The 22,486-nt window shown below is 37.3% G+C and overlaps 1 protein-coding gene across 1 annotated transcript in view; it reads left to right on the forward strand.

Moving 5' to 3' along the window:
• LRRC69 (leucine rich repeat containing 69) overlaps positions 1-22,486 on the forward strand; it is a 104,785-nt gene that overhangs the window by 37,813 nt on the left and 44,486 nt on the right. The window contains exons 4-5 of the mRNA XM_035012262.1: positions 6,258-6,453; positions 9,816-9,887. Coding sequence (XP_034868153.1) covers positions 6,258-6,453; positions 9,816-9,887 — 268 coding nt within the window. The remainder of the gene's footprint in view (positions 1-6,257; positions 6,454-9,815; positions 9,888-22,486) is intronic.

Here is a 22,486-nt window from a genome sequence, read left to right on the forward strand (position 1 = left end):
TGGAGAGAAACCTACTTGGGTTTACTTGACTTTGGAGACTCTCTTTATTGCCTGTTGAATAGAAACAGATGTATTACAACATAAGAGCATCCAGATTTTTAAAGGATACAGAACTATGAACAGTTCTTAACAAAGGGATTTGTGCAGCACCTAAAATCTATTCCAATTCACTTGTCTATACTTCTAGTCAATATATTATGCTTCCCAGAGAGATTTTCACAGAGAAAGTAATGTTTTAAGTCAGAGTGACTAGAAAAAATTTTAAGTGATCTAATTTTTGAAGACTATTTATAACAATGAAAATGCCAAAGTTGTTTGCTTGCTCTTTCATTTATTTGGCTTATCAATGGATTTGTGTATCAATGATATAATGAAGAAGGGGAAGATCTGGCAAACTAGGTCATATCTTTGTGCAGCTAGCCTTACGACTTTGGTCAAGTAATTTAACTGCACCTTAGCTTTCTTGTCTCTAAAGGAAAATTTTTGAGTAGATGTACTTCAGAACCTTTTCAGCTGTAATATATTATGATTTCACAGTTTATTAAGCTTAGATCTGATTTGAGTATTAAGTATAATAGTCACAGAACTGTATAAATCTATAGTGACATGTTAGAAGATGATATGAAATGAAATCTTTCACTGAAAAATGTAGGATTGCAAAATATATAAGTCTACACTATTCTATAGATAATTCTGAATTGTCTGTATTCTGGCTTTGTCCTATATGTAGGCTGATTGGTCACTTCCTCAAGCTGGATTCCATTTTCTGATGTTGGTAAAATTTCTTCACCTTCCCATACCTTAGTGTCTTCAGCTGCAGCATGAGGACAATAATAGTGCTATTCATAGTGTTGTTTTGACAGTTAAATAGGCAAATTCATCAAAAATATTTAGGATTGAGCCTGGGACATATTAAGTGCTCAGTGGATGTTAGCTATTCTTATTATGGGTTGTTATTTTTATTCTTCTTTTTGTTCCTCCCTTTTTAGAGATGAAAGATTGACTTACTGGTGAATTTGGGAAAAGCATTGAGTGTACGTGGCTCAGTGTCTTCTTTTTACTCTGCCTTTGAGTAAGCAGCTTCCTTAGCAGGAAAGGCTGTGACTGGGTGGGTATGTTTGATTCAGGGGAGGATTGGTAGGGAGCCTGAGAATGTTCGTGTCAGCTCTATACTGATGTGTGATTCCCTTCTTTCCGAATTCCATATCTTATTTCTCCATTTGTTTAGCATCTGGGAGGGGGAGAGTTCTGTTTGTTGGCTTACTTAAACTACAGAGTATTGGTTCATGGATTTGGAGTCAAACCTGGACAGGAGAGAGTTTTGCCCCTAAACAACTCTGTCTTGGGCAGGGCTGCACAGCCACAGAAGGAAAAGGAGAATGTGGGCATCCTAGGGACAGAATCTCTCTGAAAGAAAGGGAGAAAGGAAGGGACTAAGCCAGTGGGCTCAGTTCTTTCTCCAAATTCGCCACTCAGTGAAGTTATTCTTCAGCCTACTGGAGAGGAAGGGGGGCAGGGAGAAGCTGCAAGTGTGCTTCCTGTAGTTTTCTCTTGGAAGAGTGAAAAGTTCTCCCTGCTCCTGGAAATGGAAACAATGACACATACTTGTTTTCCCTTCTGCTCTTTAGTCAACCAACGAATGATGGCTATTTACAGTAGCCTCTGAGCTCAGCTTTATGCCTTGGAATAAGGACAAAATGAAAAACCAACTGCCATAGTAGTAATTCAGAGTAGAATCAATTAGAGTCGTGATTGTAACAGTGGTTAGTGAAGAAAATTTCTTGTCCTTTTTTTCACAGGACCTACTCCACACACTTTCACTCTCTTTTAATGCTGGGTTGTCCAGTTTTGACCCTATATCCTCTCTGCAAATGACTTTGCTCCTTATTTTACCAAGAAATTTGGCTCCCTCATTCCCTTCTTTTCAGCCTCTTTATCTTGCCTTAAGTAGACCTTAAGACAAAGTCTACTTCTTGCCTTTTCTCTCTTGCTCCCTCATTCTCTTTTATAGTCAAATTTCTCTAAACTGTCATCTGTCTATTGCTTTTGTTTTCTACTTAACCCCTTAAAATTATCTTTTTTCCCCGCTTCATTCTACTTTATATTATTTTTAAAGACCATTAGTATCCTTTGGGCAATCAAATCTAATGGCCTTTTCTCTCTGCTGAATACAAATTACACAAAAGTCATGAGTGTTCCATTCATTGAGTTTTGACCAATGTACACACAGCAATAAGGTATTGAACGTTTCCTTCAATCCACAAATTTCCTCATGTACACTTCCTGAATTCTTACCTCTCGTAAGCAACTATTATTCTATTTCTACCTCTACAAATTAGTTTTACTTGTCCTAGAACTAAGTAAATGGAATCATACAGTCTGTTTTCTTTTGTGTCTACTGCTGAGCATAAATTTTTTTTTGAGATTCACCTTATTGTTGCATTTGTCAGCAATTCGTTGTCTTTTGTTTATCCCCAGTAGCATTTCATTGCATGAATTATGCCACAAGTTATTTTTGCCTGTTCATGGATGTTTGGATTATTTCCCATTTGGGGCTATTATGAATTAAGCTATTATAAATATTCTTGTAGAAATCTTTTTGTGGACATATGTTTAATTTATTTCTCATTTTTTTTTTTAAGCTTTTATTTATTTATTTTACAGAGAGAGACACAGCGAGAGAGGGAACACAAGCAGGGGGAGTGGGAGAGGGAGAAGCAGGCTTCCCACGGAGCAGGAAGCCCGATGCGGGGGCTTGATCCCAGGACCCTGGGATCATGACCTGAGCTGAAGGCAGTCGCTTAACTACTGAGCCACCCAGGCTCCCCTATTTTTCATTTCAATTCCTAGGAGTAGAGTTGTAGAGTCATTGAGTAGGATTATAGGCGTATGTTAATTTATTAAGAACTGCCAATAGTGGGGGGCACCTGGGTGGCTCAGTCGTTAAGCGTCTGCCTTCGGCTCAGGTCATGATCCCAGGGTCCTGGGATCCAGTCCCACGTCAGGCTTCCTGCTCCACGGGAAGCCTCTTCTCTCTCTCTCGCTCCCCCTGCTTGTGTTCCCTCTCTCGCTGTGTCCCTCTCTGTCAAATAAATAAATAAAATAAAATTAAAAAAAAAAAGAACTGCCAATAGTTTTGCAAAGTGGTTGTACCATTTTACATTCCAGCAGTTTTTAAAATGTTAACCACTGCAGTAGATATGAAGTCATATCTCTTGGTAGTTTTAGTTTGCATTTCCCTAATGTCTAATGACAGTTGAGCACCTTTTCATGTTCTCATTCCCTATTTTTATGTCTTCTTTTGTGAAGTGTTTGTATCAAGTACTTTTTCCTTGAAAAAAATTTGTGTTTTTTTTTCTTTCTTAGCATTGAGTTGTAAGAGTTCCTTATCCTTTCTGGATACAGGTGTTTTGATAAGTGTATGTATTGCAAATATCTCTTCTAGTATGTGGCTTGCCTTTTATTTTCTTAACAGTACCTTTAGATGAACTGAAGTTTTTAACTTTGATTAAGGCCAATTTATAAATATTTTTATTTTAAGATTAGTGCTTTCTGTGGCCTTTTAAGGAAATATTTCCTTACCCCAAAGTTATCAAGATATTATCCTATATTTTCTTCTACAATGTTTATAGTTTTAGTTTTTATATTTAGGTCTATGATTCATCTCAAATTAATGCTTGTGCATAGTGTGGGGTTATAGTCAAAGTTCACTTTTTTCCCACATTATCCTATATTTTCTTCTACAAACTTTATAGTTTTAGTTTTTATATTTAGGTCTATGAGTCATCACAAATTAATGTCTGTGTGTGATGTCGGGTAATGGTCAAAGTTTATTTTTCCACATATGTTTATCCAGTTGTTCTAGCACCATTTGTTGAAAGACTGTCTTTTCTTAATTGAGTTACCTTGACACTCCTAAAATCAAATGGCCATTTATAGGTCTATTTGGACTCTCCCTTCTATTGCATTGATCTATTTTTCTATAATTTCCCTAAATACTATCTTAATTACTGTAGCTGTACTGTAAGCTTTGAAATCAGTTAATACTAGTCCTTTGTATTTTTTATTATAGTTTTGGTCACACTAGGTACTTTGAATATCCATGTAAATTTTAAAATTGATTTGTCAATTTTTACACAAAGAAACTTTAAGATTTTTATTTGGGAGAGCGCCTAGGTGGTGCTGTCAGTTGAGGGTCCAACTCTTCGTTTCAGCTCAGGTTGTAATCCCAGGGTCGTGAGATTGAGTCCAGTATGGGGCTCTGTGCTTAGCGCAGAGTCTGCTTCAGACTCCCTCTCCCTCTCCCCACTGTGTGCTCTCTCTCTCTCTCTCAAATAAATAAATAAATAAATCTTTAAAAAAGATTTTTATTTGCGCTAAGTTGAACTGTAGATCAATTTGTGGAGAAGTGGCATCTTAGCAATGTTGTTTCTTTTTATATGTGGACAAGACATAACCCTACTTTTATTTAGAGCTCCTTTAAATTTTCTCAGTCATAATTGACAGTTTTCAGTATAGAGTTCTCTCCTATCCTTTGTTAAATGTTTTCCTAACTATTTTATGGTGGGTTTTTTTTTATGTTATTGTAAATGGAGTTTTTAGAGCTTTTCTTTTCCAATTTTTATGGCTATAGTTTAGAAGTGCAATAGATTTTTTAAATAGCGACTTTGTAGTCTATGACTCTGTTTTTGGTTCTAGTAGGGTTGTTTGTATTACCTCTCTTTAACATTTAAAGTGTTGACCATCTCTTTAATTTTGAAATTCTCTCCTCCCATACCTTTAAAGATTCTTTGTTAACCTGGTTCATCTCCTGTTTCTCTATTAATGCCTTTTCTAGGTGCCTTTTTTGTTTTTGTTTTTTTTTGTCAGATGTTCACATTCCTCAAGAATCTTTCCCACTTGCTGCTTCTCTCTCTTCTCCTGCCCTTTTTGTTGTTCTTCCTGTCAATCTCATCTGTTCATGTGGCTTTTCTTGTCAGGTTTGTAGTCTTCCCCCAGTCCCCTTCACCTGCTCTGACCACTTTCCTTCCTCCAGGCCCCCCTTTTTAATGGTCTAAGAAACATCACCTCATTCTGTTATTACTTTAATCTCAAAACATTGGACCTTGAGATTATTATATATTTTCATTCTTTGCTTTGCAAACAGACACATCTGCATTTGAATCTTGACAGTGTTATCTACTAGATGGGTGGGCTGGTTGTTTACTGCCTCTCGTCCTTTAGTTTCCTCATTTCTAAATTAAGGGTAATAATTCCAGCCTTAGGGTTGTGCTGATGATATAGTTTAATGCACAGGTACATAGTTGATGCTGAACATTACTAATTTCTTTCGCTTCTTTATTCAAAATATTAATATTTTTCTCAGCTTACTATGTTGCCTCTGTTGCCCTGGTTTTACAAGTTTCGTTATTCAAAGCCAAGTTCAAATGTTTATTCTTCCAAAATGCTTATGATATACCTTACTACTATACCTGCAACTAGAAACTCAAATTTCCTTAATCCCTTTCTCCCTGTCTGATGGCATTTCCTATCTTCATTTTATGGCTCTAATATCTCCTTCTAGACCATGATATCCATAAGGGCAGAATTTGTGGCTGATTCATCTTTGTATCTTCCGTAGCAACTAAGTAGTTCTCACATCTGTTTGGTGCAGGATATTTAACCTATATCTATACCTCTATCCATTTATATCCATGTATATATGTATATGTATATTTGTGCATGTCTATGTCCTCCTTTGTCTTCTGGCTTCTTTTTTATTATAGCCAATGTATACGTACAAAAAGTGAAAATAGAGTTTTCTCTCTCTTAAATTGAGGTTTTGATTACCTAAAATTCTTTTTTTTTAAATTTTATTTATTTATTTGACAGAGAGAGACACAGCGAGAGAGGGAACACAAGCAGGGGGAGTGGGAGAGGGAGAAGCAGGCTTCGCGAGGAGCAGGGAGCCTGATGCGGGGCTCCATCCCAGGACCCCAGGATCACGACCTGAGCCGAAGGCAGATGCTTAACGACTGAGCCACCCAGGCGCCCCTACCTAAAATTCCTTTGACATAAGCTATCTGATTATAAAATATCTTTAAAAGTTAAATTATAGTAAAGATTTTTTTATGCTCAAAGTATTTGTATTAGTTGTGAACCCATGACTAAAGTAAGGCTCAGATGAGCTACAAAAAAATGAATTGACACATGGCTTCTGAAAAGTACAATGGGCTTTCTTATTCTTATGAATTTCATTCATATGCTTTATTTTTTAGATTAAAAAGTCTTGTATATTTGAGTATAAATCATAACCAGCTAGCCAGCATTCCTAAAGAACTTTGTTTTCTTAAGAATCTTTCTGAACTTCAACTTAACTACAATCAGCTCATTTGCATACCTGAGGAGATTAAGTTTTTGAAGACGCTCCGGAAGCTTCTTCTGGTCAGGAACAACATTGAAGTTTTGCCAGAGGTAAGGAAAACATGGAACCAAATTTTCTTGGGGAAGAACTCATTATGACACAATGGGGAGTGGTTATGGAATAGGTTTGGACATCTGAGTACAAGCCATCATTTGCTTTCCCTCTGATTAGGCATAGTCAGTTCCCAAAGCCCTATCACAAAAGAGGGTTATAACTTGGATTATTCCACATAGCTAGGGATGCCAGATTTAGTAAATAAGGATACACGATGCTCACTTAAACTTGAATTTCAGATAAGTAAGGAATAATTTTTTAGTATATGTGTGTTCCAAATATTGCATGGGACATACTTATACTAAAAAAAAAAAATTGTTGTTTGAAATGTAAATTTAAGGGAACCTCTTGTATTTTATCTGACAACCTATGTATGGCATAAATTGTAAGTACATTTTGGTTTTCGAATATGTGCTATATGTCTTCCATTTTTCCTACATATCTACTCTCCATCTTTTTACAACATGTTCTGTGCCTGGAAAACTGACCTGCATGGGCATCAGTAAACTCCTTTGTCCTCTGGCTAATAGGACATGAAAGGGCAGGAGGAGAGTGAGTACCAGATGGTATTCCCCTGGTACCATTCCTGATAGGATGTTGTAAGTTGCGTGCATGGCAGACCATAAGGAATATTAGGTGATCCTCATATGGACCATTACTACCTCCCCTTGGTTCTTAAGGCCCATGGCAGTAAAGAACTCCCTGCTGTTGCCAGCTTTTGGGAATGTTGTGGGAACCTTGCCAAACTTTTATAAATGGTGGCTTTATTAAACTCTCCTCAGATTTCCCAGTTTGAGAGTACTGTTTCCTGCTAGGAACTTGTCATTGGGTTTACCTTCCTTCCCTATGCAAATTAAAGTTAATTTGATAGGAGGGAATGCATGTCATGCAGTAAATTGAGGAATACAAAAAGTAGATCAATTCCTGCTGTTTCATTTTTCTCTCAAGAGGATATTCCCTTTAAAAATTCTGGGAGCCTGGGTGGCTCAGTTGGTTAAGGGTCTGCCTTCAGCTCAGGTCATGATCCCAGGGAGCTGGGATCGAGCCCCACATCCGGCCCCCTGCTCAGCGGGGAGTCTGCTTCTCCCTCTGCCTCTGCCCCTCCCTCTCGCTCTCTCTGCCTCTCATGAATAAATAAAGAAAATCTTATAAAATAAAAATAAATAAAAATTCTGTGCACACTGTAATGTGATATGTGAAAATATAGCAAGTTGTAGGCTGTAAAAATATTTCAAAAATTTTATTCTTCAATTCCTTAAAAAATCCTAATTTCTGTAAATGAGTAAGAACAGTTCTCAAAATTACAAACTAAATCTATTAAAAGTGTAATACATTTATTTGAGGGAAAAACAGTAACAGTAGTACCACGATCATTGTCATGAAGCATTATATTATTTAGTGTTCATAACAACTCTGTGATGTTGCTCTTCTTATTTACCCATTTTTTTTTTTTTTAAATTTTTTTTTTTTAAAGATTTTATTTATTTATTTGAGAGACTGAATGAGAGAGAGAAAGAGCACATGAGAGGGGGGAAGGTCAGAGGGAGAAGCAGACTCCCTGCTGAGCAGGGGGCCTGATGCGGGACTCGATCCCGGGACTCCAGGATCATGACCTGAGCCGAAGGCAGTCGCTTAACCAACTGAGCCACCCAGGCACCCTTATTTACCCATTTTATTTTATTTTATTTTTTAAAGATTTTGTTTGAGAGAGAGGGAGAGCAAGTGAGAGCACAAGCATGGGGGAGGGGCAGAGGGAGAGGGAGAAAAACAGACTCCCCGCTGAGCAGGGAGCCTGATGCAGGGCTCAGTCCCAGGACCCTGGGATCATGACCTGAGCCAAAGGCAGACATTTAACCAACTGAGCCACCCAGTGCCCCTACCCATTTAAAATAAGGAAATGAGAGGTTATATGACTTGAACACAGTTTGCAAAGGTCAGAAAAGGGGCTTAAATCCATGTCTGTCTGACTTAAAAGTCTGTACTTCGAACAGTACTCTTCCTACATTTTTTTTTTTTAAATCATGAAGAGTTTGGACTTTAAAAAATTTAAATGCTACTAAGTACAGTCCTGAATTATTATGTAAAGAATGCCTATGATCATATGTCCTTGTACATTTAATATGATTCAGTCTACCATTGTTCTTTTTGGTCTGCATTATAAATGGTAAGGCATTATAGGAAATACTCATTTGTCTTGATAATGAACAAATTATGAATCATTTTCTGGTACATTATATTTTAAATAATTTTTAAATTTATTTCTATATTTTTAATTTTTTAGAAGATTTTGTTTATTACTTAGAAGAGAGAGCATGAGGTGGGGGGGCAGAGGGAGAGAGAGAGGGAGAGAGAATCTCAGGCAGACCCCACGCTGAGCGTGGAACTTGACGCCGGGCTCCACGTGCATCTTGATCCCAGGATCCTGAGATCATGATCGGAGCCAAAATCAAGAGTTGGATACTTAACCAGACTAAGCCACCCAGGAGTCCCTGGTACATTATAAATTATGTGTAGGCCTGCACATGGGTGTGAATGTATATGCCCATTCAGTCACACTGGGCATGTAGATAGAGACATTAACAGATTTTACTTTATTTTTATAAGGAAAGGATTGCGTTAGCACAGTGCTAAGCAAAAGGTAGATGTGAAATAAATGCCTTTGGAATTGTTGATAGACCTTTTACATCTGTTTTCTGTTTCTCAAAAGTTCTTTTTTTTTTAGATTTTATTTATTTGACAGAGAGACACAGTGAGAGAGGGAACACAAGCAAGGGGAGTGTGAGAGGGAGAAGCAGGCTTCCTGCCGAGCAGGGAGCCCGAAGCGGGGCTCGATCCCAAGACCCTGGGACCATGACCTGAGGCGAAGGCAGACGCTTAACGACTGAGCCACCCAGGCGCCCCTCTCAAAAGTTCTTTGTATTTTAATTTTAGTAATGTCTATTAAGTTCTCACTATAAGGCCCTTCAGTAAGCACTTTCTGATTAGTAACTTATTTAATCCATTCATCAGCCATATCAAAGTAAGGGCTTCCATTACCATTTTCGTTTTACAAATGGGGAAACTGAAGTGCAAAGAGATTAAGAAATTTGTCCATAGTTACATAGTGTCAGATGTCAGATCTGAACCTACAAATAGCCTAACTTTTGGCCACCATGTTATGTTGCCCTGGAGTAGTCAGAAGAAATGGAGACCACAGAGAATCTGGCACCCGAGGACATAGGGATCTTAGGAGGCCCTGAAGCATTGATCAGGTAATTAGGAAAGATGGTCAATCCCATCAAGTTTGAAGTTGGAAGAAATATTTATGATTCTACATATTAGATTTTTAAAAATCTTTCTCTTTTGTTTTCTGACACAGGGACTTTGTGATCTTATAAAACTAAGAATCCTAGACATAGCTGGAAATTTTATTCAGACATTTCCATCAGGAGTAAGTAGAGTCTACCTCTATTATAAATGAAATATAACTTTGTTTATGCTATTGAGATTCGAAAAATGTGAGCAGTTGTAAAACCTTGTAGTAATTGGAACCTTGTATTATACAAATGACTCAAAGATTTTCTTTGTTCTAGAATTTCAAAACCTGTTCTCTCCCATTCCTTCCCATGTGTTCTCTGCCTGCTTAGATTGTTTGAACTAAGTGAACTCTGATTGCTATCATAAATATTTTAAATGTTTTTTTATTTTATACTGTTTTGGTCACCTCAGACTTTTTGAAAAGGCTTTCCAGAGCATACATTTTTATCCCTTGTAATTAATCCAAGGTGACACTTTTGTTAGTTGTTTTTGAGCCATGAACAATGAAAAACACACTTTTTTCCATTTGGGAATGAATTTTGACTTTACTGTATTTCAAAAAACTGAGGAACAGTTGGTCTTGGCAATGTTTGACTTTTGAGAAAGAAACGGCAGTTTTTCATACTGCATTTTTATGCCTGAGCAAGCGTAGTTCCACATTCAGGGTAATAATTAGAAGCTCATCAATCCAGAAGGTATTCAACAAATAGTTTCTGATCTGTTAAATACTTTTGCTGATAGATCGACTTCAAACTGAAATTTCAGTCCTTTTTACCCTTAGAAAAATTTTTTGCACTCAAGGCGACTCAAATATGAAAAATGAGTGTAAAGTCTGTTTTAGAAAAAAATGTAGTTTAATTGTGTTAAAATATATGTAACATAAAATTTACCATTTTCACTATTTGTAAGTGTGCAGCTCTACAGCACTAGGTAGATATTCACGGTGCTGCACAGCCATCGCCAACTGTCTCCAGAAGTGTTTTGTCTTCTCCAACTAAAACTTTGTTCCCCTTAAACACTGTCTTCCCATTCCCTCCCCCCCCCCCGACCCCTTGCAGCCGCCGTTGTACTTTCTGTCTCTACAAATCTGACAACTCTGGGCACCTCATTTAGGTACAATATACCTCATAGAAACATACAATACTTTGTCCTTTTGTGACCACATTTCATTTAACATAATGTCTTCAAAGATCATCTATGTTATAGCCTGTGTCAGAATTTCCCTCCTTCCTAAAGGCTGAATAATACCCCGTTGTACGTATCTGTTACACTTTGTTTATCCATTCATCTGTCAGTGGACACTTGGGTTGCTTCCACCTTTTGGCTATAGAGAATCATGCTACTATGAACATGGGTTGTACAACTGTATCTTTGAGTTTCTGTTTTCATTTCTTTGGGGTATATACCTAGAAGTGGAATTGCTGAGTCGTATGGTAATGTTTACTTCTTTTGAAAAGTTTTTATTTAAATTCCAGTTCGTTAACATACAGCGTAACATTCATTTCAGGTGTGCAGTATAGTGATTCAGCATCTCCATACAAGTGCTCCTCACAACAAATGCACTGTGTAGGAATTGCCAGATTATCCTCCAAAAATACACAGTTTTGAATGTTTAATGATTGGATGTTGTTAATATTGACCTGGTAAAGGCGATCAGGTCTTATCATCCTGCAAGTCTTAGCTCACCTCTCTCTGCCCTGTGATGCCTTCCAGGTTTTCCAAAGCAGTCTTCCGGTGCCACCATTTCTGTGGGACCGTTAGAGTTTATACCACGTAGGAGAGTAATTCTTTTCAAGTCTGTCTTGCAGGTAGACGGTAAGCTAAGTAAACTACTGAGTTTTTTAGTTCCCTTGAAACAATTATTTTTAAATTTTTAAAAAAATCTTTTAACAGCGATCTTTCTCCAGCTCCTCTTTCCCTCAAGAGCCCAGTTATTTTTCAAATTGCAGTCATTTGAAGAAAAATTTGACCTGACAAAAGTGAGAAAAAGTTTTAATGGTGATCACCAGGGGGCATCATGACATTTGCCTTTGATGTGAAGGTTATAACAAAATATCTATAAAACATTCGCAGACTTAACAGAAGACTTCACATTTCTGTAACACTTGTGATCAGAATCCTCCATTAGTCTAACTGCCTGAACTATCATGACTGTACTTTTCCGATTGAGAAATGGCACTAAAGGTTATATTTCTAAAGCAGTACTTTGCAATTATTTAGTAATTAGCAGATTTGCAAAGCAATTTTGCATGTTATTAAATATTTATAACAGTTTGATTTTGAATAGCCCATTGAAGAAGACCAATCTGGTATTATTATTCCTGTTTAGCACTGAGGCTCCAGAGAAGTAATTTACTTAACAGCAGCTGCCCTTAGACTTGAGAGGGCATCAGAGTTCCTGGATGACTTGTGAATTGGCAGAGGGCTGGCCCATACCTGTAGAATTTCTGATTCAGTAGGTTGGGGAGCTCGAGAATTTGAATTCCTGTTAAGTTCTCAGGTGATACTGATGCTGCAAGTCTGGGGACCACACCTGGAGCACCCTGGGCTGGAAATGTAGAGCAGTGATAGAGTTTGGATTTGCACTCAAGATTTTTGGCTGCAAGGCCAGGGCTCTTCTCATATTAGAACTCTGCCTCTGATAAAAAAAAAAAAAATACTGAGCAACAAATTCTTTGTCTTAGGAATGACAGGCAGGGGCAGTCTCTGTTATGCTATACAAATAAATGAGACCTTTCTTTCATCTCACAGGGAGTTTGGGTTCTGAGAACTTCCCTGTGTCTTCACTAAAACGATACTCAAGGAACATTCCTTGAACAAATACAATACCTGTATGCTCTGGAAAATACTTTACACAGAAACCAGGATTTTGGTATGTGAACACAAGGAATGCCTGTAAAGTTGGAAGCTAAGTTTTAAATGTTGCTCCTCTTCAGCCACCCTGTGGATGCACTTGGTGAATGTATACCACTGACACAACTTCTTAAACATTTATTTATCAGCCAATCTAAACACTGAAGAGATTTTTAACATATGACTTTAAACACTAAACTTTATTTTGGGGAAAGTTTGGTCAAATCCGTCATCATGGAACTTGTAATAGTCTCTAAGTTTTGTCTTTGAAAAGTTTCCCATTTGCATTAGGTGGTTGTATTTGGAAGTGGGGCTCAGGTCTAGGTAAACTATTTACAAGGACACATATAAATATGATAACTTATGGGAAAGTGCTTTGCTGAGGGTAGACATAGAGGAAATATGCTTTAAAAGATGTAAACCATAGCCAACCCTTTGTTTTCCACAATTGCTGTTTGCTTTCAGTTTCAAATTCATGATATTAATATTCATTTGAAGCCGTGGCCTCCATAAAGAGGTTCTGTGTCAGAGTTAAGAATCTTGAGTATTTGTATATGCCTAAGATCTGCAGGCATATAGTGTTTTCATAAGAAAAAATGCAAGGGGAAAAAGCCCCATGCAGTGGTGTTGTCATGAGAAAAATATGTTTGGACTATTTATGGGAAGGATAATAGTTATAGCACCTATTCCATTTTATCAGTGCCCCCCCTTTTTTTCCTTCAAGAATTCTTCAGAGTCATCATAAATCAAATTGAGAACAGTGCAAACACTTTCCCCTTTCACAGTATGAGAAACACAGGAGAAAAAAATGTAAGTAACTTTCCCAGAAACACAAATCATTTGAATGGCAAAGAGACTATTTGAATCCACTGTTCCCAAACAAAAATTAAATATGCCTAAGTTAGCAATTTACCAGTTGTGTGACCTTGAACACATAACTCAATCACTTTATGTTTCATTTTTTTCCCTGTGGAAATTGGGGATATTAATAACACTTATATCATAACATTGTTGGGAAAGGGTCTGACACAACAGTTGGTGTTCAGCAAATATAGAATGAATAAATGATTAAATGAGATTATATGTGTAAAGCTTTTACTAGTGCTTGGCCCATGGTAGATACTAAATGTTATTTTCTTTTTATTTTAAAGTTTGGTCTGAGCTACCTGCCACTGAATCCATCCCAAATGCAGGACACTTTCACATGCTTTTAAACACATGAGAGCACCTGGATGATTTTAACTTGCCCAAAGCAGGATAAACACTGATCTGTAGGTGCAGGTGTACGGCGGGGTGGGGGGGAGGGTACAGTCTTATAGTACTTTACTACGCTTTCTGTTCTCCATGTGTTTTTTGCCTGAACAGGTTCCAAGTTATTTTCCTCTGCAGACCCATTTACAGTCTTCTGGCCTACCTTGGTTAAGCAATAAAACAGAACCAACAAACAATTTCCCTGAAGGGGGTCCTTCTTTCCCTGGATCTTCACCAGTGATTCTGTTTATTTCTGTCTCATCCTTTCGCCCTGTGGCTCACTTGCTCACTTGTTTTCTGATTGTCACACTGGATTCCTCTGAAAATAGGACCCCTTGTTACTGAACTCCCTTTACTGAAATTGTTGCCTACTACTTATCCTGATGTCCTTTCTTCCCTTGAATACCTTTAGTTTAAAATGGTTTCTCTATTTGTAGCTGATGCCGGTTGATTTTGATCCATGCCAGTCTAAGCATATCTTTGTTGTCCTGCATCTAGCATGGCACAGACTCTGGCTTAGTGTCACTTCAGCCTCATAGTTGTCTAATTCATAAAGCCTGAATATTTCACAGATGCTCCCAGTGCCTTTTGTTTTACTTTTCTGTGCTTAATTCAAAGTCCAAGTGAAGAAAGGCATTTTATTTTTGAATGACTCTCATCATTTACAAATGAGGTCACCTGCCTTCAATAGAATGATTTCTGTATATGAGCAAGTACATACAAATATGTGCACTACACATAGGGAGGCCATTTAGCTTTGGATGGAGAGAAATAGTACTGTGAAACTGACCAAACACATGGAGAATGGTTATATAAAATTTCAAAATGTCCATGATCAAAAATGTGCTTGAGTGATCAAAAGTGCGGTGCAATCGTGGGAAAGGAATTGCCTGGGAAAATGAAATTGTGATGTTTGTCTTGTATCAAAACTTCTGTCCAGAAACTCTGTTGCAAGATGTTTAGGAATTAGCCTAAAAGTTTAAAACTGATGTGCAGGGAAGTGGCCATGAAGCTGTGTTCAAGGACATCTCCAAATGTCTCCACCATCTAGTGATTTGGTTTGAAGTATCCACTTTGCTCCGTAGCCCATGAGAAATTCCATTTGTCTACCTCATCCCCTTTGCTTTTCTGCCTCTTGAACAGCAAAATTAGAGATCCACATTGTTCTTATTCCCGTATCTATAGTTTATTTTCTGTCTCTGTTGAATATCAAGGAAAACTGTACCCTATCTTTGAAGCTCATTAAATCCTCTCTAAAATTTGACCTTAATTTGAAAATAGTATATTTTCTTTGGTTGTCGGTGCTGCCTTCAGTGGCTCAGTTTATTAGGAGATATACATTTAAAACAACATTCAGTGACCTTTAAAAAAAAATGGGATACAAGCCAATGCTTGCCGAATGAAAACCCCTTGTGGCCTCTGTGGTTTTATGTAAGTGATGTAAGCTTAGCTAATAGAGAATCAGTGAGTTCCAAAACTTGACTAAATGCCATGCCTGTCACTGCTTTTACGAGAATGAGATCATGTTTTCAGCTGTTTCTTATATGGGGGGAGGCAGGGAGGAGAGTGTCGAATTATATGTGATTGCTTCTTTCACCCTTCGAATTCTAAAATTTCACGAGACAGACTTTTTGAAATGAAAAGCATAGAGAAAATTCATAAAATATTACCCTGGATGCAGTGAGGGTTTTGTTAAAACTCTAGCTCAAAAATTGAGGGCTCCGTTAAGTTACAGGTGTAACTGATATTCCTTGCTTAGCTAAAGTAAATCATCTGAGTTCTGCCTTTTTACTTCTCTATGTGCTCTTCTCAGAATTAGGGATGGGCTGGTCCCGAATGACTGACTGTAACTGCTCCGGAGTACCCCATTCCACATGGTGTGATGGGTGGTGAACAGTGTTTAACTGTCGCTCGTTACTCTTGGAAGTTTTATTGTTCTAGCCAAGTGGCTAAAGAGTGATTGAGGTGACAAAGGGGATGCTTTTATTTTCAAAATGTAGACTCCAAAATTTAAGTAACACACACTTGTTGAGAGAAAAGGGAGCATAGGGGTATTTGCTCATAGAGTCGAGTCAGGGCTATTGTTTTTTTTCTGCTGTGTGATAAAAGCTGAGTTTAAATGATTTCAAAATGAGGGCCAGTGTTTTTCAAGGGGTAAACCTAATAAAAAATAAGAAAAATTTTAAAGAGAGACTTGGACTGAAATTCAGTAATGTAGTTCTTAGGCAGCCTATTTAAGCATTGATTTTGATTTAGATGGTGAGTTTTTTCTACCGCACACCCGTATCCCCAAATGTAAGCTCTATGAAAGCAGGGATTTTGTCTTTTTTCACTGATGTATTCCCAACTCCTAGAACAGTGTGTCTTGCAAACTAGGCACCCAATAAATACTTGCTAAATGAACAGATGGGTGGATGGGTGGATTGGGTGGATATGGACTTTACCTAACAAACAAACGTAACGGCTTTGTTCTGCTAGAAAAATCAAAACACTGATTGGTGAGAATGAGTAACGAAGAAGTTGGTTTAAGGCAGTAATTTCCAACCAGAGAAGATTTGCCCTTCAGCGACATTTGGCAGTATCTGGAGACATTTTTGGCTGCCACAACTGAGGAATTGTGGTGGTACTGTTAGCATATAGTGGGTAGAGGCTAGAGATCCTGCTAAATGTTCTATTATGTGCAGGACAGTCCCCTGTAACAAAGTATTATCTGGTCTAAAATGTCAATGTCTTGGTTTAGAAACCCTGGTTTTAAAGATTTACTGTTTATTCCTCTGTGTTTTCCAGATCTTAATCCTTATAAAATATATCCTTATCAAACAGATTTGAGAGTGTGTAAGAATCGGCATTGGTGCTTGTTAAAATTTTGATGTCTTGGCTTCATGCTTATGTATTCTGAATTATGTATGCTTTTTGCTTTAAAGTTGAATTTTCTTATATTAATGTGGCTTTATCAGCTACATTTATTTTGATTCATGTTTGCAGGATACATCTATTTTAATTCTTTGCTTTCAACCTTTCTATATCCTTAGGTTTTGGATATATTTCTTATAAATAGCATATGACTCTTCATTTTAAGAAGTTCAGTGTGATAACCTTTGTCTTTAAATTGCAGCATTTAGTTCATCTAAATTTAATGTAGCTGCTGATTTATTTTGGGCTAGCTCAGTATCTTCCTGTATATTTGTAATCTGTTCCACTAACTCTGTGTTCCTTTTTCTCTCATCTCTTCTTTTGGTATGATTGGAAATTTTTGTGATTCCATTTTTAAGAATCTTTGTAAGGCATTTTTATACAGTTTTGTTATTCTTTTAACTTACTACCTTAAAATTTAAAAAATCCTACTTGCTTTATGAAAGTGTATTATTAATTAATACTTACACCCTCCTCTTAGACAATGTAAAAACTATGACATTTTAACTCTATTTGTCCACCTCCATTCTTAAATAATTTGTGTGTACTATAATTTTGCATTTTAAATACAGTTATATTTTAAATATAATTTTTTATTTTAAAAGGTTTTATTATTATTTTACACAGATAGTATTCATTTAGATTTATCTGCAGTTTTCACATTCTTGTTGTTATTCATTTCTTCCCATATCTCCAGTCTTCCTTTTGGGATTCTATATTTGTTTCCAGCTCAAATCACATTTTTTTTAGTTCTCTTTGAGAATGAGCCTACCTGTGATTCAGTTTCACAGTTTTTGTTTGAGTTAAACTATCTTTTGAACTTTATTTTTGAAGAATAAATTTTACTGGGTATAGAATTTTAAATTGACAGTATTATATGTCACTACTTTCAAAACTTTGTTCCATCGTCTTCTAGCTTCTATTGTTGCTGTTGAGAGGTCTGGGAGAAGTATAGTTTGTTGCTCCTCCTTAGGTAACCTGTTTTTCTTTTCCTGGCAACTTTAAACATTTCCTCATTGTCTTTTATATTCTGCATTTCAAATATGATGTGTCTAGATGTAAACTTCATTTTATTCATCCCACCTGGAATTTATTGGGCTTCTTAGATATGTAAATTAATGTCTTTCATTGTTTTTTGAAAAATTCTTCGTCATTGTCTTTTTCAGTATTGCTTCTACCTCCCCCTTCTTTTGCAACTCTAATTTGCTATATGTTACAGCTTCTCACTGTATCTCTTGTCTTACCCTTCCCTCCCCCACTATTTTCTCTCCTTTTCTCTCTCTCTGCTTCATTCTAGATATTTCCTCCTGATATATTTTACAATGGAATAATTTATTCTTTGGCTGTGTCTGATGTATTTTAAAACCCATCCATTAGGTTATTTCTTTCAGCTTTATTCAGTGGTACAATTTTTGGTTGGTCCTTTTTCATATCTACCATGTTACTTTTTTTTCTTTTTAAAGGGGGGCTTGAATTCATGACCCTGAGGTCAAGACCTGAGCTGAGATCAAGAGTTGGATGCTCAACTGACTGAGCCACCTAGGTGGTGCTACCATGTTACTTTTTTTTTTTTTTTAAAGGTTTTATTTATTTATTTGACAGAGAGAGCGAGAGAGCACAAGCAGGGAGAGCGGCAGAGGGAGAGGGAGAAGCAGACTCCCCACTGAGGAGGGAGCCCGATGTGGGCCTCAATCCCAGGACCCTGAGATCATGACCTGAGCCGAAGGCAGACGCCCAACTAACTGAGTCACCCAGGCGCCCCCATGTTACTTTTTATATTTTTCAGTAATCTAACTGAAAATTTTAAGCTTGGTTTTTATTTCCTGGAACATGTTAAATATAGTTGTTTTAATGTTGGAGTCTGATAAATTCCATATTGGGAAGTACTTTTGGGTTGATTTCTGTTGTCTGTTGTTTGTGCAGTTTAATTTACCTGTATCAGTCAGAGTTCTCCAGAGAAATGCTATTCAACCCAGTGCACCATCTTTTCTTTTTATGTGCTTAGTGATATATATAGATGAATATTCTCTCTCTCTCTGTATATAAATGCGCACACACACACATATATATATATATATATATATATATAGAACACATATATTTATTAAAGTGTAGTTGACACACAATATTATTTGCAGGTGTACAACATAGTGATATTATAACTGTATAATGCTATAATTCTTGGTTATATTTGATTATATTCAGGACATTGTATTTGAAAAACTATTTTTGAGAATAACTTGAGGCCTCAGATGATGTAACTTCCTAGAGACATTTTCATTTTCTTCTGCCACTTTGACAGTGATGTAATGGCACCCTTTAGTACAATGGAAATAAGAATATGGTTTCACTTTAGTTTCAATGCTTAAGAGACACCCAGAATAGTCAAAGTTGGACTGCTATCTGTGTGGGGTGGATATTTTTTTATTTATCCTTATTCCTAGGTGAAAATTTCTTTCTGGGCTTAGGGGAAAAGGTGTGAGACTTCTTTCTCAGGAGAAAAAATGTGAGACTCAAATCTTTGGATATCCATGTGCTCCTAGATCCTGTCTTGGTTTTTCTGTTGGTCTTTTCTGTTCTTTGATGCCTTGAAGATTTCTGAGATATGTTTATTGAGATATTTTGTCTGAATTACCTTTTTTTCCATTACTGGATTTGGAAGTTTTTGATAGATTTCATTAAGAGAGTGAGAAAACTTGCGTGACTTCATTCCAAAAAACTCAGTTACCTTCTTCAACAGCCAGTGCATTTCCTTTTCTTTAATGATCACTTCTGCTTGTTTCTAGGACTCTTCTGCAGGTATCAGAATATGAAGTAGCAAAGTACTCTAACTTTGACCCACTCAGACCATTCTCTTGCTGTTAAATAGATACTAGATCTGGTTCTCTGGTTAAGAGGTATGTATGGTCTCCTTATTTCCTGCCTTCCTGAGGAAATAGTCTTCCCTCCTCTCTACATGCCTGGTTCTTCTATATCGTTATAGGTCTCAGATCAGGTATCAACTTCTCAGGAAAGCTTTCCCTGGATACCCAAAGTAGCCATCTCATTACTCTATTTTCTCAATTCTTAAAATTTTCTTTATGGGACTGTTATAAATGTATGTTTATTTGTTCACCTGCTTATTGTATGTCTACCCACAATCCATTCTTCTATGTCCAACAGAAATCAACCCAAAAGTACTTCCCATTTATATTCTATGTGAATATAAATTCCCATGAAAGCAGGATGCTTGTCTGTTTATTCATTACTGTGTTCTTATTTAGCACCCTGAATATATCATGCTAGTCCTTTCTGGCCTGCTCTGTGAATAGGTCTGCTGCCAGTCTAATATTTCTACCCTTGTAGGTTACAGACCTCTTGTCCTGAGCTGCTTTCAGGATTTTCTCTTTGTCTCTGAGATTTGCAGGCTTCACTGTTATATGTCAAAGTGTTGACCTATTTTTATTGGTTTTGAGGGAGGTTCTCTGTGCCTCCTGGACTTGAATGCCTGTTTCCTTCCCCAGATTAGGGAAGTTCTCAGCTGTAATTTGTTCCAGTATACCTTCTGCTCCTCTCTCTCTTTCCTCTTCTTCTGATATCCCAATTATTCTAATGTTTCACTTTATGGTATCACCTATCTCTCAAATTCTCCCCTTGTGATCCAGTAGTTGTTTATCTCTCTTTTTCTCAGCTTCTTTATTTTCCATCATTTGGTCTTCTCTATCACTAATTCTCTCTTCTGCCTCATTTATCCTAGCAGTTAGAGCCTCCATTTTTGATTGCATGTCATTAAAAGCCTATTTGATTTTGACTTGATTAGATTTTAGTTCTTTCATTTCTCCAGAAAGGGATTCTCTAGAATCTTCTATGTTTTTTTCAAGCCCAACTAGTGTCTTTATAATCGTTATTCTGAACTCTAGTTGTGACATTTTACTAATATCCCTACTGATAAAGTCCCTGGCAGTCAGTACTACCTCTTGTTCTCTTTTTTGAGGTGTCATTCTTGTTGATGTGGGTGTCCTGCAAAAGCAAGGACCCTTTGTCATGGAGCAAACACACATACCTGGCCTAGGAGTCTGAGAAGCTGAAGGATCCCAGCAAGGTGGAGGTGTGGTAGGCCTGTTGCTGTACACCCAGGAGGTGAGCCAGCAGATAACCCCATTACTATGTTCTTAGTGCCTAGAGGAGTGCTTGGCAGATGGTAATGTAAGCTTTTATCCCATGACCCCGAGATCAAGAGTTGCGCGCTCTACTGACTGAGCCAGCCAGGTACCCCTGAGAAATTAGTTTGAGAATCCTCATCTTTTTCATATTTTTGAACTCTAATTTTATTTGCCACAATTTATAAGTCTTCTATCATAAGCCACCTGAAGTTCTTGGAAGATAATTGGTAATATATTAAAATACAAACCAAAACAAAAATAAAAACCTAAGCCCTGGCTGAGTAGGTATCCCAGGAGACTTCCAAAGTTCCCTATATTAAGTTACAGGGCATTTAACATTTTATTTATAATCAGCAGTGAGGGTAGGAGGGAAGGGGGTCACTTTTCTCATTATTTATAAGACTTTTATGAGGTAAGGATCAAATAAATTTATAGAAAACTACTCACTGTATAAATGTTAGTTTTCTCTCTCACTTTTTTTTCCCTCTAAGTGCCCATATGCAAAAAATCACAATAGCGTGCAGAGAAGATACAATGGGGAGATAGGTATGTATAGTGATTAGTGACAGTAAAGACTCAAGGTTCTGGAACATAATGAGGGGGATACACTTTTTTTTTTTTTTTTAAAGATTTTATTTATTTATTTTGACAGAGACACAGTGAGAGAGGGAACACAAGCAGGGGGAGTGGGAGAGGGAGAAGCAGGCTCCCCGCTGGGCAGGGAGCCCGATGTGGGGCTCGATCCCAGAACCCTGGGATCATGACCTGAGCCGAAGGCAGACGCTTAACGACTGAGCCACCCAGGCGCCCCGAGGGGGATACACTTCTTGATACACTTGTGTATCAAGAAGACAACTACCCCGAGGTGTCAGGGAACTCGGCCCAGGAAATGGTTCTTTCTTTTCTTAGTACCAGGGCAGCTTCCCTTTAGGAAGTTCTGGCAAGAAACTTCCCTGGACTAGATAGAGTCTGAGGGGAAGAACCAGCAGGGGTTGGCAAAGGCCATCATAGGAGGGATGCTCTTCCATTTGTGAATGTATTGTTATATTGTTAGTAAGGGTTTTGTCTACCTGGGTCACAGATGCTTGCTGGAAACAGTATTATGTATGCTAAGGAAGATATATAAAAGTTACTATGTAAAAACAAAATGTGATGAATAATATTCTTTGAAAACTGTGTGTTTGGTTTTGTGTTAAGCACTTTAGAAACATCATCTTATTTAATCCTCATTATAGGTCTGTGAGTTGGGTACTGTTGCAATTCCCATTTTACAGATGAGAAAACTGAGGCTGTGGAAAGAGATTAATGCACCTATAACAGAGCTGAAATTCAAACCTAGGCCACTTCAAAGTCCAAATATTCTTAATTACTGGTAGTAATTTATATAAATATACCATGCTTGATTATCATAGATGGCTTCTATTTGTCAAGATTGTATATTCTTTTGATTTTTGTGGAAGGCGTGGCTGAGTTGTACTAGCCAGAGAAAGGATTGACCTCTGAACCCTCTACCCATGCTGCGTAGCCTGCTATACTCCTATAGGCTCTGGCTAACTTTAGAAAATTCAAGTCA

Source organism: Mirounga leonina, unplaced genomic scaffold (genome assembly GCF_011800145.1).
Source record: "Mirounga leonina isolate KUSES-001 unplaced genomic scaffold, KU_Mleo_1.0 Mir_165, whole genome shotgun sequence".
In the NCBI taxonomy this organism is placed as follows: Eukaryota; Metazoa; Chordata; class Mammalia; order Carnivora; family Phocidae; genus Mirounga; species Mirounga leonina.